At 32.2% G+C, this 20,246-nt stretch overlaps 1 protein-coding gene across 2 annotated transcripts in view; it reads left to right on the forward strand.

Moving 5' to 3' along the window:
• The first annotated feature begins 277 nt into the window (after window positions 1-277).
• LOC131071069 (AT-hook motif nuclear-localized protein 23) overlaps window positions 278-20,246 on the forward strand; it is a 33,029-nt gene continuing 13,060 nt past the window's right edge. For both annotated transcript variants that reach the window (XM_059219953.1, XM_059219954.1), the window contains exon 1: window positions 278-1,704. In XM_059219953.1, the coding sequence (XP_059075936.1) occupies window positions 783-1,637 (855 nt within the window). In that variant the 5' untranslated portion in view covers window positions 278-782 and the 3' untranslated portion in view covers window positions 1,638-1,704. The remainder of the gene's footprint in view (window positions 1,705-20,246) is intronic.

Raw genomic sequence — 20,246 nt, forward strand, 5'->3', positions numbered from 1 at the left:
GGTCTATTGGTGAAGTTAAAAGGTTTTTAATGAGTTTATCGAGAATAAGCTTTGATGAGTGCCAAGCTCCGACATGTAAAAGGGATGAGGTTAGATTGATAGGACGAATTTACTGGAAGCTATGAGACTGGGATCATGCCTCGGATGAATTTGGGAGAATGGATGAAATAGGTGGCTCTTAGCCAAAAAGATTCTAGTGCTTGCTTCTTGTGTTCCCATATCAAATAATAAAAATGAATTTGTGAATGACGTCCATTAAAAGAAAAGGACCAGCAATGGATAGTAGGACAAGAGCGGGCCCGAGGGCAGAGCTCCCACTTGTCAATTGCCATGGGCGACCATGACCCATCCAAACCCTAACCTCACGTTAACCCATCATCATATAGAGCGCCTGCCCGTGGTGTTCCATTCTTTCACTGTACCATCAGAAATTTTTGGTTCAGTGCACACGGTGTTTACCAGTCTTTCCTTTTTTTTTTTGCTTTCGGGCGGCTCTGTATACGCAGCAGTAGTTATCATCAGCTCCAAGTTCCAACACGTACTAGTTCGTACTTGCAGAGGTTTCAGATTTACAGAGCCGCAATTAGGTTAACTACGAATTATGCTGTAAGTTTACCCCGGGTGTTGAAGAAATTCGTTTGTTGGTGTATGAAAAAAATAGCGAGGAGGAGGACGAGGACGATCTTGTGCCAGGAGAGGAGGGGAGTGAGGAATAGTAGTGATTTTGTGAAATCTGAGAATCAGTCCTGGCAGCGGCCAAGTGGTGGGCGGGGAATGTGTCGATGGCGGGGATGGATCCAGGTGCCCCCTCAGCCTACGCTACTTCTCAGCTGCCCGGTTCCCTTCACCTCCACGCACCTTCAGACGACGAGAACAGCGGGAACAGCGGCCCGGGCAGGGGGCAGAAGAGGGGCCGCGATGAGAAAAACAATAGCAGCAGCAATAACAACAATGGAAATGCAAATGGAAAGGGCGAACAGAGTTTGGCCGTTCAGGATGTCGGGGAAGGAGGGAGGCGTCCTAGGGGACGCCCACCAGGGTCCAAAAATAAGCCTAAGCCACCCATCATTATAACCCGGGACAGTGCGAATGCACTGCGAGCTCATGTACTGGAGATTGCAAATGGGTGTGATGTGGGCGAAAGTGTTGCGACGTATGCACGGCGAAGGCAGCGCGGGGTTTGTATTCTGAGCGGCAGTGGAACTGTGACCAATGTTACGCTAAGGCAACCGGCTGCCCCGGGTGCAATTGTGACGCTCCATGGAAGGTTTGAGATTTTGTCCCTGTCGGGTGCTTTCATGCCTCCTCCTGCGCCCCCTGGGGCAACTGGATTGACAATTTATTTGGCTGGGGGGCAAGGACAGGTTGTGGGAGGGAATGTTGTGGGTGCGCTTGTGGCTTCTGGCCCAGTTGTGCTTATTGCGGCTTCTTTTATGAATGCTACTTATGAGAGGCTTCCTTTGGATGAGGAAGAGCCCATGGCTTTGCAGAATCCCGGTGGTGGAGGACCTGGTTCACAGCATCAGCAGTTAACGGATCCGTCCAATATGCCCATCTATAACCTACCGCCTAATTTGCTCAATGTTCAACTGCCTTCCGATGCCTATGCTTGGGCTCCTGCTAGGCCTCCTTATTGACATGACCAATTTTGCAGCAGCAGCAGGATGGCTTCTTCAACAGCTCTTTTCCTAACGGGTGAACGAGGTCAGCACATTCATATATTATGTACAAATTATGCTGTGGTTTAATTGCTTTCTTTAGGAATTGATATGATTATCAAGACATGGCTAAACTATCTATCACACAGAAGACACAAAATCAAGTTGAAGGATTTTGGTTTTCATTGTTTACTTTCTTGTTTTCTTAGTTTCCAACTTTGAAGCTTGGAATACTCATGGTCTGTACTTTATTTTCATTTGTAAAGATTTTTTTTCCTTCAATGCTACGTTGGATGTCATTTCATATGGATTCTTCTATTTTCCCAAATCTGTAAAGATTTAAATTTAAATAGTTTTCGACTATTCAATCCCTTAAATTCAACACTCTCACACTCACTCATGTTAAGTCCGTGAACGTAACCTGAAACTTCAATCAGTGTTTGAATGCCTATAAAAGCGAAGCCTGAAATTTCCCAAAATCGGCCATGGCTATTTAGGTGTGACAGGATGTAAGAAGAATACAAAACCGTGTGCCGAAAACGAAACATCAATCGTTTAACTGGTCCGTCCATTGAAAAGGCTGTCTCTATCATTTCTGTACACGTAGTTTTTCTCACACATCTCTTCTGACTCGGTCTACGGAAAGTACTCCTCGCAACCACACTGATTTTATCCGGACAAAATATGTCACAGGTCTATCTCGACTGCTACCCGGTAGTACATAACGGAGCCTTGAATGGCGGTGACTATTCCGCTACAGGGATTCCCTACTTAAAAAACGTATAGGTCCTTTTGTACTACTGAGGAAACGTATCAATGAAACCTCGCATAATCTGAAAATGCAGATGACCTTTCGGCCTTGGAAACCTTGTGTAAAAAGAATCCCATCATTTATAACAGTCAACAAGCCCAAGGAATCCCATCATTTATAACAGTCAAGCAATTGCCTGCAATCGATGGATTTCATTGGTGGTAAATCGAGCATCGATAACTGAACTGCGTACAAGGACAACGCAATTAGGGTTTGGAAGGCGGCCAATCTTTTGATTTTGGTCAAAGCATTTGTTTCAACCGAAATATTTCTGCCAGTAAAACGTTTAATTAAAATACACCTAAAACCTTGCGAGGTTTAGGCTACTTCAAGAAAATAGAGAACCCTAATTATGTATTATCAGCGAAAGAAATATGAAACTAATGCGCGTCTTCTACCAGAGTGCTGAATACTAAGTATTTAAGCAGTATATTTTTAGCCTGTGCAGTCAAAAAAGGCCACTGCAGCTCAATCACATTTAACTTTGTTCGTTCACCTTTTTCATTGAAATGCTTATACACAACTAATATAGAAACAGACAGACCGTAGAATCATATGACCATAGATATCTCAAGTAATTTCAGGGACATCTCAAGTTTGAATTCAGAAAATTTAAAGGATGGGTGTTTGGCTACGGGAATAAAACGAATGTATTTGACTAAAAATAATGTAGAAGCTGCAGATACTATTGAAGAAAAAGAGAGACTATTGTATTGCTGATAAACTTTTTTAAATGGAGTATAGTTAGGGATGCACTTCTTCCAATTGGTACTGAACTCTGTCTGTCTATTGTATATTATATATCCGCTGCCCATAAATAGTCTCTGAATTATATAAGCCTTTTGTATGAGAGCCATTTACTCTATAAATTGACCCTCACCAGCTTTATTTGTTTTACTACTAAATTTCTTTCTATGAGATCCATAGGATAACATACAGTATTCCTGCAAGGATAAAATCTTGCCTCCATCCTGCCTAAACTATTCCCCTAATGCTTTGGCAGGCTAAATAAATAATTTGACATGATAGCAGATTGTAGAAGTCTCTTCACTCTTCTAGTTTAGTAAGTCTTCACCTCTTAAGATAAGTTAAACTTGTTAGATATAAGTAAAATAATGGATTTAATATCAACTTTTATAAAAGTAGTTATCTATATATGAAATAGTTTTAGTGTAAAATGTATAATATAAATAATTTTAATATATTTAGAATGTTCAAATTTTGATAAATGATAATAAGATTATATTATGTATTAACTATTTTAATATAATTAAATATATTTAAGTTTTTTTGAAAATAAATTATAATTCTTGCATATATTTTGTTTATCAGTTTTTTTTATTTCTATATTATTAAAAGTTAATTAAAGTAATACATGAATAATTAAAATATGGTCAAATTTTATATTCAATTCATCATACAATTTATTGAAAGTATTTTGTTTAAGATGTATTTCCAAATACTTTAATAAAATCAAGACAACTTACAAATGGTTTTGTATCTTTTCAATATAATATTCTACTGTTCTTATCTTATTTAAGCTCTTTCTTATAATCACCATATTAATATAGTTCTTCAAGAATAAATACCGTATAGTATTATTTATGAATACATGTATAAATATTTTACTAGTTCGTCATTCCCATTTAAACAAGTGCCACATAGTGGCGAGTACTTGCCTTAATAATTTTCGAGTACTTGCCTTAATAATTTTTAGTTTAATAATAATATTTGTTATAATTATTAGAAATATTTATTTATTGTAACTAATATTAGCCAATCATTTACAAGTAAAATAATTTTTGTAAATTATAAAGTTAAAAAACATGCATTTATATTATAGAAAAAAGTTGAAAAATATAAAACAAAAGAAAATATTTTGTTTTCATTGTTCTAAATAATTTTATTTAATAACCATTTAAACATGAAAAATGAATTTTCATTACAATAGAGGGAAAAAAGAAATAACATAGTATTGCCTAAGGGCAAGTATTAATAATATGTACAAGACCTAAACTTATATCAAGGTAATGTTTTTAGCTAATTTAGGTTAGAAACGTGTTCATCATATTATCATTATCATCAAGAAAACATTTTTTTATAGAAAAGTTAAAATGTTGTAAAATATATAGTAATTATGACAATAAAATTCATGTCCTTTTTGTAATAGATAATGTGTATTTATAAAAAAATGAATAGACGTGAGCATGAGGGAAATTTATATAGAAAAATCATGATATAAAGCGAGTTCAAAATATAGTATCATTAAGAAAGGTTAATTTTGAAAATAATAATACATAAGTGAAAAATAGAAGATAATTTTTAATTAATAGTAGAGCATTAACTAATATTAACTTTATGTCCAAATATATACAACAAATATTTTAATCAATTTTTATAAATTTAATAACATAAGAATTTAAAAGATGCCCTATAATCCTAACATATTGACCATGTTTCTGACTATGATTCTTATTAAATATTAGATATCCATTGACATCATTTTCTTAACTCTTAATTTTTATCTACACTTGACAAATTTTACTTTCATTAATTTTTTTATCAAAATATCTACCGATTGATATTTAGTGCTTCAATAGATAATTTGATTCAATATTTTAATATAGTGATGAATACTATTTCCCAATTAAATATTTATATTTTCTATGGAAATTATATTATAATTTTACTATTCCAATATAATATTCAAACTTAACTTAATTTTATGGCATATAATCATTTTTTTTAGTGATAGTGTAATTGTTAATTAATTTTTACCACAACATGTAGTACTGCATGGTCTAATATATTATAACCAATAGCTATTTTATAGAGATTAAAGAGACATTGAATCTAGTCTATCCAAAAAATATATGTCATACCTGCTTATAGTTCAATAGATATGAATCCCCATTAGTTTTCTAAGTAATAATCCATCTATTATATTAAATATAAAATATAAATTATAAATAAAATAGTAGTAATTTTTAATATGTTTCATCTTAAACTTATTAAAAATTTACACATAACTGATTGAGAAAGTGCTATCACATTATCTATTTTTATAATTGTACATATTTAACGACAAAGTGAATAAAATTATATATATATATGCACTTCCAAATCGTCACGTAGAAATGCATTTGTCACATCAATTTCATGTAAGAGAAATTTAAGATTAGAAATAATAAAATAAGAAATCCAATTCTTCTTTTTTATGTAATACAGAAGATTCTAAATAGATTAGTTATGTTGATGATTATAATATTTTGATCCAACTGAAACTAATAATCAAGGGCCTCTACATTAAAAAATAGTTCTTTCTAGTTTTAAAGAAGAAAATTTACTCTATAATATAAGATATGACATATCAAACATAGGTTATGTATGCAATAGATAAGGTTTCTTTAAAAAACCAAAGCTTATTTCAAACAAGCCTCTAGAGAACTCATGATTGTAATTATATCTTAGGTTCTTTGTTATTAGATGATCCTATCATGATAATATAACATCATTTTATTGATGGCTGGATTTGAATGTCTGTTTTGTTTTTTATTAGGGGAAAATAGGTTTTGAAGGGCCTCTAAAACCCTTTACAACATTAGATCAAAAGATAGCTATTAGAGCACATCAAAAAATAAAGAGACACCATACATAGAAAAGACAACTGACCAGAAAACAAAAAGCCATCAACAGAAAGACACAACACACGGGACCTAAAGATAAGATAACAGAAAAAGTAGAAAAAAGACAAGGCTAGGTAAATTTCTTTAGCAACTTGGTAGCTTCCAACTCCAGTTGCTCCATGTTCTCAGCAGTCCGCTTGATTTCCTCAATCTACCTGCTTTGGCTTTGCTTCTTTCTGGTGCTTGCGCAAGTTCTTCTACCATGACTAGTCTCCTTATCTTCAGGGATGTCTTCCTTCACCTCTGTGTTGTCCCCAAAAGCCTTTTCCCCTTGGTCACTTTCAAGATTGTTGATAAGAACCTTAATGCTTTCAGAGGCGGCCTTTAAAATCTTATGACTCTGAACCCCAATCTTTTTGAGCATATTCTCAACCCCTTCCAGCCTTTTTTTAGTAGCCCTAGCTCTATTTTCCAAGATTTGGAAGCTATTACGTTGGGAATTAATGATTTCCTCAGCTTTACTGATTGCCTTGGTAAGCTCACTTAAACAATTAGGGAGGGAACTGAATTTACTAGTGCCAATAGCTTCTAAAGTTTCAATTTTGTTGGCCTCTTGGGTTTTTTTTCTTTTATGCTAGTTATTTCCTTCTGAACCCAAAGGAAAACCTTGTTGAAGCAGTTTGTGCCATTTTTGAAACATAGGTCAATATCCAGATGGGAGCCATCCTAAACCTTATCTCCCGTAGGATCCAAGTTCACCTCCAGACCCACCTCCTTGGAATCTGAATGTTTGTTCTGTTATTTAATGCTAAAGTGGGGGTTCTAAGTTAAGGTGTCAAGTTCATGTCGTTCAAAGTATGCATATGTTGATAGGAAGTGATTATATAAATGAGAGCAAGATAGGTTAATGTTTGATATTCTATTAAACAAAGCAGAGAACATTTTAGACAATGTATGACATGATAGTTGATAGTTAGACAACTACTAACTAACCATAGCAACTACAATGTAATACAAATTACACCAACATTGCCCCACTTATAACATTGTTCATAAAAATATATCATCTAGATCTCAAGGCCCACCTAGCCAAGGGACACCCCTTTAAGGCTTACAAAACAAAATTGGTTGAAAACATAAAATAAATACATATATTGGATTAGATATTTCCTTGAAAAACAAAATCGTGAATCAATTGGAACTCCTTCGAGTTGCCTTATGAATCTCGTAAAGTTGTAGCTCCAAGCTAAATCCTTGAGCTCTTAGTATTGAACTCTCAAATCATAGACACTGAATTATTCTCGACAAAAATCCTCCAAATTGTCTCTTGACCATCACAAAGGTGATAATTTGTGATCATAGTCTTGTGAACTCTTCAGGCAACCATCCATACTTGAGCTCTTCACCGAACCCAAACATGTCTCAATAATCAAAACTTCACAATATATGTATTCTTTGAATCCATCAACATCTACAAGGAAAACTAAAAGGAAAACAAAAATTTAAACCCAAAAATGATTTTCATACAAAGCATCATCTCAAAGCAAGAAGCTAACTTGAGATGATGGAAATTCCATCATCCTCCGGTGTCATCGGCCTCCAAGATTGATTGTGTTAAACTTTACCCTCCAAATAATAGCAATCAATAAAGTACTCCAACTTTTACTAGAGAGGTAATAAGTATAATAAACTTTTGATCAATCACTCCATCAATAAGCCCATACTCTAAAAATTCTAGTAAGCACATGTAATTGTCCTTATGAATATTGCTAAATATCAACATTAGACACTTCCCCACTTATTCCTCCAAAGCAATTTTGCTCTAATTTATCACTAATATGAGACTATGTAGACATTTACAAGTCCTCAAATTATTGTTCCATGCTTGTTCAACCAAACTACTTGATTTGATATATAAAATTTCCTATCTTTCATTACAAGAAAGGAATGTCACAATGTTTGGACCCACACAACACATAACTAACAAATATAACAAATATAGCTTTCTCTCCATTATTTTTGATCTAAAAATCATGACAAATTCACTTTCAATAATCATTCATGACAACCTTCAAATCAAACCACATTATATTTTTTTAAATCAGACTTTCAAATATCTCCCTCTTAATATCTCCAAAGAAAAATAAACTCTCTATAGAATCTATCTAGGATGTTTTTGTACCTTACTGCTAATGCAATTCAGTAACTCTTTCAAAAACAAAAGCATCTTTTACCAATCCACGTGTATTTCATTCTTTATGCATTTGCTTTCCACATCAATATTCTTTCACACGGCTTCATAAACAAGAATGTAAATTTTCTCTCTCTACTGTAAGATGGTATCATAAACAGAAGAACTTCTTTGAAGCATGAGGTCTTAAGAAAACAGTACTCACATGTTCCTTAAATCATATCAGATTATTATTCTCTGACTATACGCTTCCTCCTCAAGTTCTCTGCAAACACCATCACGAGTCTTCTTGCATTAGTACAAATCCTAGTCGCATGGCATCTCAAAATTAGGGCTGCGACCTTGTATGTCTATGACTTTATCGTCTTGGATTGCAAGTCTGAATATAGTAATCCTCCTCAATTCTTTGGTGATAGTATTGGGCCCTTGAATTATATATAATAGGCTATATATGAGTATATGATATAGGAGGAATTTATATTGGTAAGATTGATACATGTGATGATCAATAGGAGACAATTATTTTCAACTAGTGGTAGTGGTGAACCTAGTATGTCTACTAAGTAGAATTGAATATTCAAAGGACAATGTGTTATAAGGTTAATATTGCAGAAATAAAATTTTCCTATTATATAGAAAGTAAATCAGTTCTATTAGGTAATAGTAAAGACCACATTTATTATTCCAACCTACACTATCAATTTATTTCTATGATATATTCAAAAGATTTAAGTAATTAACATTTTAATAAGTATAAATTCAAGGTTATAGGGTTATGTGCTACAAAAAATAATGTGGTAAGAAAGGTGAAAGCATAGGTGGCTGGTAAAAATCTAGGTAACACCATTAGAGCTTAATGGAATATTGTTGGACTTTAATAGTATTTGTTCTAGAAAAAATAAAAATAAATTGTTATGATAATTTAAACAATCATAAATCCATTAGTAATGGTATTTCTTAGAAAAAATGGTATGAAAATTTCATGGTATTTAATTGAAGGAAATCACTTTGTTGAAAAAAAGGTGAATAATTCTTGCAATACTAACTTATGTATGCATATGCAAATATGGGAATAATATTACTAAATTGGATATATGTATTTTATTTCATAGTCAACAAATACAAAAAATTAGAAAACTATAGAAAAACTAAATTTATGTGGAGAAAACCTTAGAGGAAAAATCTCCACATAAGAAAGAGGGAAAGTATATTAATAATCTTCACAAATAGATTTATAATAGTACACTTTACTACTTTCTTCTAATAAACTTAGCAATACCTTGTTACCTATAAGAAATCAACATCACATTACCATCTCATGTATCAAATATATAGATTATTGTTACGCAAATAATCATTGCGATATCTAGAAAGGAGAGATATGAAACCACTTCCAAAAACCCATGTCTGGAATAATGGAACTCTAACAAACATTGTAATAAAATAATATATTTCACATGACTCCAACATGAGCACCTAACCCATAGCCACTCAATGCTTCCACTTCGTATATTATTTAGAACTCCCCAATGAGTCTTTGGATCACTCAATAGACAAATTTTCACCTTTCAAATTTGAGCACCCAAAGAACAACTCTTCAAATTTTTAAAAGTAGACAACTAGGAGACTTCTTTTCTTATTTTTTTTGACTTCATCACTCACACATGTTCACCTCTTAAATGTGCAACTATAATTTTTCATATAACACAAATATTAATTTTCTTTCCTTTCATGTCCACTAAAACACTTTCCAAGGAACATGGAAACCCATCAACATAGACCTATCCTAACATTTGCTTCCTTGGCATTATGAATTACAATTATATCCAAGATATAGAAATAGTAAAATCAATTACATTGATCAAGACCCATGGCTTTCTTGCACTAAGATAAAGTTTTTGTTGTCACTTGGTTTGAAAGAGAAATTTTAACACTATCCAAAGTGTGAACCTTTTCTATCAAGATCTTACCATTCTCAACCTTTTTTTATCACAAAGTGATACTAAACATCAACATTTTTAGTAGAAGCATGATACATCATATTTTTGGCCAAACAAATAAGACTTTGACTATTACATCTCATCCTCATAGCTTTGCACTAAAAAAATACCATTACAAAGATTGTGCAATTATAACACCTCCTTAGAGATATGTGTAGCAGTGATATACTCTTTTTTAATGGTGGACAATGCAAGTGTAGGCTTGGTCTTACTCATACAACTCATTTCTCCTCCAAAGAAAGTAAATATATGGTCATTAGTGAACCTTTGTCTATCCATGTCACATGTCCAATCTACACAAACAAACTCTTGTATGTCTAATAACTTAACCTCATCATAAGTACCATGATAAACCAAATAGTAATCAAAAGTACTCACAAATATCTAAACACCCTTTGAAAAAGTGTCTAATGGTTTCTACCAAGATTGAACATATGCTTTCTCTCAAATTTTTTTATTTATGTTATATTTGATATAGTGTAAATTATTGCATACTTTAAACTACCAGTGACATTAGAATAAGGAAACTTAGATATTTCCTCAAAATTATCATTAGATTTATGACACATGTCTAAACTCAACTTATTACCATCGAGAAATGGAATACTAACTAGCTTATAGAAATGCATATTAAACTTGTACAAAATAATATAAATATACTTAGTCTAATTTAGCTAAAGATTTTTGTGAGCTTGATCTCTATTGATATACATCCGAAAAAGAAAAACATATAGCCCAAAGTCCTTTATATCAAATGTACCATAAATCTCAATCTTGAGCTCTCTAACCATCACCTTATTGTTACAAATAAACATATCATTAACATAACACAATAACTAGTATTTTATCATCAATAACACAATAATCCTCCTCATTCCTTATAAAACTTACTTTAATGCAAAAGAATCAAAATTATGGTAGCACATCTTGGGTGATTGCTTCAAACTATACAAAGATCTCTTTAACCTATAAACCAATTGTTCATTTCCTTTCACCATAAAACCATTGGGATGTCATATATGAATTTTCTCCTCAAGATCCCCCATACATCAAAGTAGTTTTAGTATCCATTTTCTCTATTCAAAATCATAATTACCAATAATAAATAATAGCAATCTAATAGAAGTCAAGTTAGAAATAGAAGAGAAATTTTCACCAAAGTAAACTCCCTCTTTGGGAGTAGCCCTTGGCCACCAGTCTAGCCTTATACTACTCTAACTAATTGTCTACTCCAAACTTCATTTTGAATACCCACTTCATCCAATGAGATTCCTTCCTTTGGGAAAATTGTGTAAATAATATTAACATCTACTAATCTAAGCTTACCTCTGATTAAGTTGAATGCATTTGAATGATCTACAATTGAATCACCATCTTTCATATTAAAAGAATACAAATTTATTTTGAGATATAAATTATTGTTTAATCTTTTATTTTCAGAAATATCACCTATCCTCTTCCACAAATTGTATGCAAAGTCATTTGTGGATAAATTTAAGAGGATGGAGTTTGTATGACACAACCAAATTGTTCCTTATGCCTTCTTGTCCAACATCTTCCAATGTTAATATATCATTGTTTATTTGTTTTTTACTTGTGAAATCAACAACCATTGATGTCTCTCTTCCAAGAGACCCTCTATCTTTAAATTCCACACATCATAGCCAATGCCATTGAATTTATTGATATCTTTGCAAGAAGTAGAGGCCCATGTGATTTTCAATCCTCTTCACAAATATGAAAAATAGCGCAAAATAAAATCTCTTGTTATAATAAAAGTATTCAATTATTAAAAGAAAGATATCACCCTCTCAATAGAACCATTAGCCCTAATACCAAATATTTAAAAAATGTGAAGAAATCTTGCAATATTAGCATATGTGTGTGTATTAAAATTTGAAATAAGATTACCAATTTAGATTTAGGAATGTGATCGCACATTAAACATTAATAGAGAAATAATCAAACCTTAGAAACACCAAATTTACATGGATTAATTCTTTTGGGAAAAAAATCTACACAAGAAAGAGGGAAAACATATTATTAATCTTTAGAAAGATAAGTACAACAAATTTACTACATTATTTAATCAACTCAACAAAATCTTGCTACCAATAAGAAATCAACATGACATTACCATTTCATGGCTCCAATTTATTAAATAAAATGTGAGAGGGAAAACCACTATGATATCCGAAAACAAGAGGTAAGAGACAACTTGCAAAAATCCATGCCTAGGATAATGGAAAACCAATTGACATGATAATAAAATAATATACTTTGCATGACTCTAACATGATTGCCTAACCCAAAGCCACTCAACTCTTTTGCTTCAAAGATGTTTTGTAACTTCTTGATGTCTCTTTAGATCACTAAATGGAAAAAAATTCACCTTCCCAGATTGGGTGCCCAAAGCATGAACCTTCAAATTCAAAAAGTAGATTCTTAAGGGGTATCTTTTCCCATTTTTTCTTCTCTCCATCACTTAGACAAGTTCACTTTGTAAAGATGGGATTTCAATTTATCATATAATAAAAAAACTAATTATTTTCCTATCATGTCCTCTAGGTAATTTTTAAAGCAACATGGAATGCAAAGCTAATGTCAGCTATCCTAACACACTTCCTCTAATTTATCCATTTGACCCAATCCAAAGTTTATATATTGTTTGATTCTAATAGGTGTATCCTACAATTGATAATAAAATCTATATTTTATGTTGCCAAGGAGTTTCATGTGCTTGAATTACAATGGTGGTGTTTGTTGTAGGTTCCTAGATTGTCAATAAGTATTGACATGTTATGAGTTATAGGGATGATTTATTCTCTTTATATGTTTTATTTTAATATATTATAATAATTATTAATTGAGACACTTCTTATATAAGGGTAGCCCTAAAAGAAGTATTGGTAAGTACTTGTTTCATTGTGAGAGTTAGGAATGCATATATATATCATAAGAAAGTTTAGTCATGCAAAGGCTTGATCATGCATTATATAGGGAGAAAATCCCTGATTAGTAATTAATTTGATGAAGAGAGGAGAAAATAAATAAAAGAGATTAATTTAACTATAATTATATAATAATTGTGATTTCTTCATAGACCTAATGTAATATCTACACTAATATTCCCTCCTTATCACATTATCCCTAAAATTTAAAATTTGACTTTGTGAAGGAACCTCCCCTTAAAGTTTACATCACTCAAAAACAACATGCTAATTACACAAAACAAATTCAAGATTTTGAGAAGATATTTATTTAAAGAATAAAATGGTGAATTAGGTAGAACTCCATCAAGCTACCTTGTAACTCTCATAAGGGTGTAGCTCTAAGCTAATTTCCGAAGTTTCAAAACTACCAAATTTATTCAATCTTGTAAAATATAGATTCTCAAATCATAGGACAATAGCTTATTCTAAGTTTCACTCATAGGGATCCATCAAGTTTTATCATGACCCTTGTAAGGGTATAATATTCAAAAGTTATTGTCTAAAATCCTCCCTATAGTCACCTACCTATAGGAAGTCATCCATTGAAGATATTCATGGGATTTTCATACCTCCCTCCTTTGACATATCAACAACAAATTAATGTTTAAATTCAGTGAATTTAGTACTGGTTGGTAAGTTGGAAATTTGAAATTGAGAGAGGTTTTTTGTAGAGGATAAAATGAGACAAATAGAGGGAATGTTTTTCTATGGATGGTTAGTTGGAAGAGTTTGAATAGAATTTTTAAGAAAATGAATATTACAGTAGTAGTTATGTTTGTGCAGATTGAGTGGTGTAGTAGCAAGAAGATCTAGATAGAAGAATAATTTAGCATATAGCTCCAGACAAACATAGGAATAGGTATTTTTGAGCAACTATAGATTGTTAGTGATTGCGTTGAACTCTAGATCACTGCAGATAATTTATTTGTAATCAATAGTGTGATATCAGTTTAAATATTTTATAAATATTAATTTTATGATTGAATATTAAATAAAAATTACCTCCAACTCTATTTATGGTTTGTATTTTTTGCATTACAAGTTATTTGGAAATTAAAGTAGCAATCTATGTGGTTTTTATTTTTATTTTGGGGTTTTATTTTTAACAAATTTGTATTACATATATGCATTCTATTCTTTACTATGATTTTAATCCCTACAATTTGTATCAAGTCTAGTAGGCCCAAAGTCTTTAGTGAATTAATTTTTTTTTGGATATTATAGACTAGTTGAGTTGGATACATGGCTGGAGAGGACATTAAGAGTTGGCAACAACTATCATCATTTAATAGAAAAAACTATGATATCTAGGAAAAGAAAATGAAGACCATTATGTTCACAATTAAAATGTGGGAGATGGTGGTTAGTGGATTCATAGATGTGACTAACCCAACATAGTTTGAAACCCTAACAAAAAACCAAAATAGACAATTGAAGGAGACAAGGATGAATGATGGAAAGGCATTGAGTTTGGTAGAGACAGCCTTGATAAAGGCCATTTTTTCAAGAATTTAGCTATAGATAATTATGAGAGGAAGCTTGGAAAATCCTCCAAACTAGTAAAAAAGGGATAGATGAAATTAGATTATTAAAGCTCTAGATGCTTCAAAGAGTTTTCAAGACTATCAAAATGAGGGACACTAATTCCATTAAAAATTTTAACACAAGAGTCTCTAGTTTGATAAACCAGCTAAGGATAAATGGTGAAACCATGGAAGAGTAGACAATAATGGTGAAAGTCCCCAAAAGTGTACCTTCTCAATTTTATGTAATAGTGATTGTCATTGAACATAAAAATTACCTCTTAAAATTGATGGTGGATGAGTTGATGGGTTCACTTCAAACCCATGAGAAATGAATAAATAAGTCTATTACAATTTTTCAAGAGAAATATTTGCGAATACAAGAGGCAAGAGAGTAGTAGAAACAACTCAATATAGAGCACAAGAGGTAGAGTTAGAAGCAAGTCTAAATGAGGATTTTTTGGAGTAGATAGATTTGGACAAACACATAGCCAAGAGGGAGAAATTAGTGCCTAGTCTAGCTCCAAAACAAGGAAGAACAACAACTAATTGAGTTAGATGTATGATAAGGAAATCTTGAATGTTATCATTGTCATAAGTTTGATCATTATTTAAGTTATTGTTGGAAAAAAAACATGATCAGTCAAAGGAGCTCATCATGTGCAATATTTATGATTGAGGCAATTTTGAAGCATGGTATTTGGACAATGGATGCATCAAACACGTGAGTTGTAATGAATTCTTATTTCCTTTAATTGATAAAATGTCAACTATAAGGTTAAAACTAGGGATAATGGAATAAAAGTAGTTGTGGGTGAAGGGCCTAATAGGATTTGCACCAAGAAAGATGAAAATAAGGAGATAGAGAATCTCTTTTTTCTCCTAGTACTGAGCACAATCTATTGAGTGTTAGACTATGATCCAAAGAGATTACAAAGTATAAATGAAAAAAGGAGAATGCACCATCTTTGATAAGAATGAGAACAATAATATTGTTGCAATAGCACAAATGACAAAGAACTAAATGTTTCCATTGAGTATAGAAACATTTTGAGCTCATCTCAGTCTATAGCTACACCTTTTAGCTATTAAAAATGTACAATAATACAATATCAGTCAATCTTTAATAATGTCATTCAATATCCCTCCAGACTTTGTAGTCTAAAGTATGGACATCTAGGTTATGTTGGTTTGAGTCTTCTATCCATGAAGGGTATGGTTAGAGGTGTATAACTATTATAGAGCTAGTTGGTAGATGTCAAGCCTTCATTTTAGGCAACAAACATATAAAACCCTTTCAATGCAGCCACTCTTAAAGGGAAAGAACACCATTAGAGGTAGTGCAGACACATTTGTGTAGACCTATGCAAACCTTAGAAAGAATCAATATTTTATGACCTTCATATTTGACTACAACCATAAAACATAGGTCTTTTCTTTGAAGAATAAATCTAAAGCATTTGATAAATTCAAGTGTTTATGGCCTAGGATGAGAAAAAAAGTGGACACTTTGTAAAGGTCCTTAGGGTAGATAAAGGGGAAGAGTATACCTTCATTTAGTGTGAAATTAAATAAGCATCATGACATAAAAAAGGGGTGGATAGAAATAAATAATCCATAAGAAAATCTAACCACTAAAAGGAAAAATAGAACCATCGTGGAGATGGCAAGGAGTATGTTGAAAGACAAGGGTACCCAAATGAATATTTGGGAGATAATATAGCAATAAAATTTTATTTGATAAGTAGAATCTCCACAAGTATTGCATGTGACAAGATTCTAAATGAGGCATGCACAATTGAGGACCTAAGAGTATTCAGATGTGTGGCATATGCATTTGTGTCAAATTATAAGGGGAAAAAGGTTAGATGACATGGCTGAGAAGTGTATTTTCATGGGGTATAGTGAAGAGTCCAAACCATATAGCTTGTATAACCCAATCACCAATAAAGTAGTTAGAAATATGGATGTTGAGTACATTGAGAATGAATCATGGGATGGCTTGATGGACTTCTCTCTAGGCATCTCAATTAGATTTCCTATTGATGAAAAATAAGAAGTGCATGAAGAGAATGAATATTATGTTGCAATAGGTATGGAGCCTAGTAGCTAGCTCTAGAGAACCCTAGATTCACATATGAACTCAAATAGTCAAATCTAAAGAGCTCAAAACATAGATAAGCATTTAAATAGACAACAATTTTGTTCAGTTACACAAAGCTCTGGACAAATTTGGACCACTACACACAAATCAAATATAGAGAATATATAGCTCTAAAGATGTTATGTATGTTAAAGTACTGAGATTTCAGACCCAACTCTTGTCTCCCTAGTGCTAAGAAAAATAAAGAGCCTAAAAGAGATTGATGAAAATGAAAGGTATGACGATGATTTTGATGAAAATTTGGATTTCACATTCTTTTCTCATAGTGAGGCAATTAAATTTTAGGATGTTGTAAAAGAAGAGAATTTTTGTGTGGCTATGGATGAGGAGATAGATGTATTAGATAGGAATAGAACATTAGAGCTCACTAATTTTGCCTCCCAATAAGAAAGTTATTGGAGTGAAGTGGGTCTATAAGACCAAGAGAAGTGTCAAAGGAATAGTAGAGAGGCACAAAGGAAGGTTTGTGGTTGAGGGTTATAAATCTTAGTTTGGTAGAGATTATGATGAGGCATGTGCTCTAGTTGCAAGGATGGAAACCATGTGTGCAATCTTATAATTAATATCCCAACACAAGTGGAAGGTATTTAAAATGGATGTGAAATCTACCTTCTTGAATGAAGTATTGAAAGAGGAAGTGTATGTGGAGGACCTACCCAACTATAAAGTTATAGAAAAAGAAAATAAAGTATATAGGATTAAGAAATCTCTTTATGGGCTGAAGAAAACACCACAAGCATGGTAAATCAAGATTGACTCATATTTGGTGAGAAATGGCTTTCAAAAAAATGATGGTGAGCCTATTCTTTATATCTTGACAACCAATTTTAAGATTTTAATTGTTGTCTTGTATGTAGATTATTTGGTTTTCATAGGAAATTATGATTTCCTCATTGCTAATTTTAAAAAGACCATAAAAAGAAACTATGAAATGACATATTTAGGTCCCTTGAGGTATTTTTTAGGTATATAAGTGTTACAATGGATGATGTCATTTTTATACCTCAAGAAATGTATACATTAGATATTTTAAAGAGATTTAGCATGCAATATAGAAAACCTACACCAACATCAACATTTATAGGACTAATATTGTGCAAGTAAGATAGAAACAACAATATGAATCCAACTATGTAGATAATTTTAGCTGGAAGTCTAATTTATTTGACAAGAGGCTTGATATAATGGATGCAATAAGTCTAATTTCTAGATTTAATGAAACTCCAAAGCAAATACACTAGCAAGCAACTAAGAGAATCCTAAGGTATATAAATGGAAGTAAAGGATATGAAATTTGTATACTACAACAAATAAGTTTAGATTGGTTGGATGTAGGGATAGTGACTGGGAAGGAATTATAGAAGATAGGAAGATCACATTGGGATATATGTGCTCCATTTGGGTTCAAGAGCTATCTCATGGTTTTGAAGAAATAACCCATAGTTTTCCTTTATATGGTTGAAAATAGTGATAAAACTTAAGTATTGTAGGTACGAACAACAACTTGTAGATATTTTCATGAAGACATAGAGAATGCTTTCAATGCCAAGAAGTAGCTCTAGAATTGTTCATATTATTGTAGATAGAGCATGAAAGATGACCTAGGACAAAGAGGGAGTGTTGGAAATTTATTGTCTTGACCCCTCCCTATAAGCACTTACCTATTAGAAGCCATTCATTGAAGATCTTACTAGGAGCTTCGTCCCTCTTCCATCCTTTGACATAACAGTAGTAGATTCATGTTTTTCACAACCGTGAAGTTAATGGTGGCTGGTATGTTTAAAATTTGAATTTGAAAGGGATTTTTGGTAGAGGATAGAATGAGACAAGTAGAGGGAATGTTTGCAATAAATAGTTAGTAGGAAGAGTTTCAAAATCAGTTTTAAGTAGGGGAATGTTACAACATTAGCTATTATTTTGAGGAGTGGGAAATATAGTCATATGAAGCTCTAGACGAGCATAGGAATAGGGAGTTCAGATCAGCTCTAGATTGCTGGTGATTGGGTGCAACTCTAGATCACCACAGATAAATTATTTGTAATCATTACTCTAATCTGAAATTGAATATTTTGTAAATTTTAATTACATGATTGAGTAGAAAATAGAAAATTGTCTCTAGCTCGGTATGTGGTCTGTATTTTTTCCATTGCTAGTTTTTAGCAAATAGAGCAGTAATATCTATGGTTTGAGTTTTATTTTGGGGATTTTATTTCCAATAGATTAGTGTCAAAGCTATGCACTGTGTTTTGTTGGATTCTATTCTATACATACAATTCTCAATCATATCCTTGTGAACTATCTAGAGACAAATTTATATTGAATTCATCAAATCCCTCACCTACCTTCGAAAAACAAACTTCATATTGTAATTATTTTTTAATCCATTAACATAAAAAATAATGCGTTTCATGCAAAAATAAAAAATAAAAAAAAATTAAAAATGTTATCTTTGACCTTCAAATTGACCTTGTTACACTTTATTCATTTTACGTTGAAGTGATTTTTTAAAGGCATTATCAGATATAATAAATATAACCCCAAAAGTCCAAACATAATATAACATAATAATAAATTTTGTTGTAAAATATGGGTCATAAAATTACACATTTTTTTGGTTTCATCTTCCACAAAAATCTTCTCCTGAAAACAACCAATATCTTTTAAATACTTGAAGTCATACAATAATATTTTATTCAATTCTGGAATCTAAATCTCCAAACCACAAATCAGAATGCATACCAATCACACACAATCACTGTCGCACCCACTTCAAATCTTTTACGAAAATGTCCACAAATAGCAGGCAAAACAGAAAAGGTAAAATGCAAATGCTTAAAATAGCGTCATTGAGAGCCCAACAAAATGTTGGCATATGTTAACTCCGATGCACTGATTAAAATGTGGGATTGTCTTATTTAGGATTATCTTCAGAAATATCTGCATATGTTAACTCCTCGGATGCACTGATTAACATCTTCTTGGCAATCAATCAGTGTGGAAGCAAATACACATGATTTACACAGTAGAACAATAATATAAAAATATATGTGATATATTTGATCTGATTACATTAACACAATCTACTTGCTATCCTCAATATTATCATATGCAAACTTTGAAATGAAGAGAAATAATGAGAATTTTTTTTCTTCTGACGATAGCAACATCTAACGCCTTTTCTCCTTTTTAGTTCAACATGCCGCCATGGCAACGGATTTCATTATCATGCATATGGTTAGATTCTTTTATCTACAGTTGTTCACTATCTTATTGTTCCAAA

The sequence above is a fragment of the Cryptomeria japonica genome, chromosome 4 (assembly GCF_030272615.1).
Source record: "Cryptomeria japonica chromosome 4, Sugi_1.0, whole genome shotgun sequence".
NCBI lineage: Eukaryota > Viridiplantae > Streptophyta > Pinopsida > Cupressales > Cupressaceae > Cryptomeria > Cryptomeria japonica.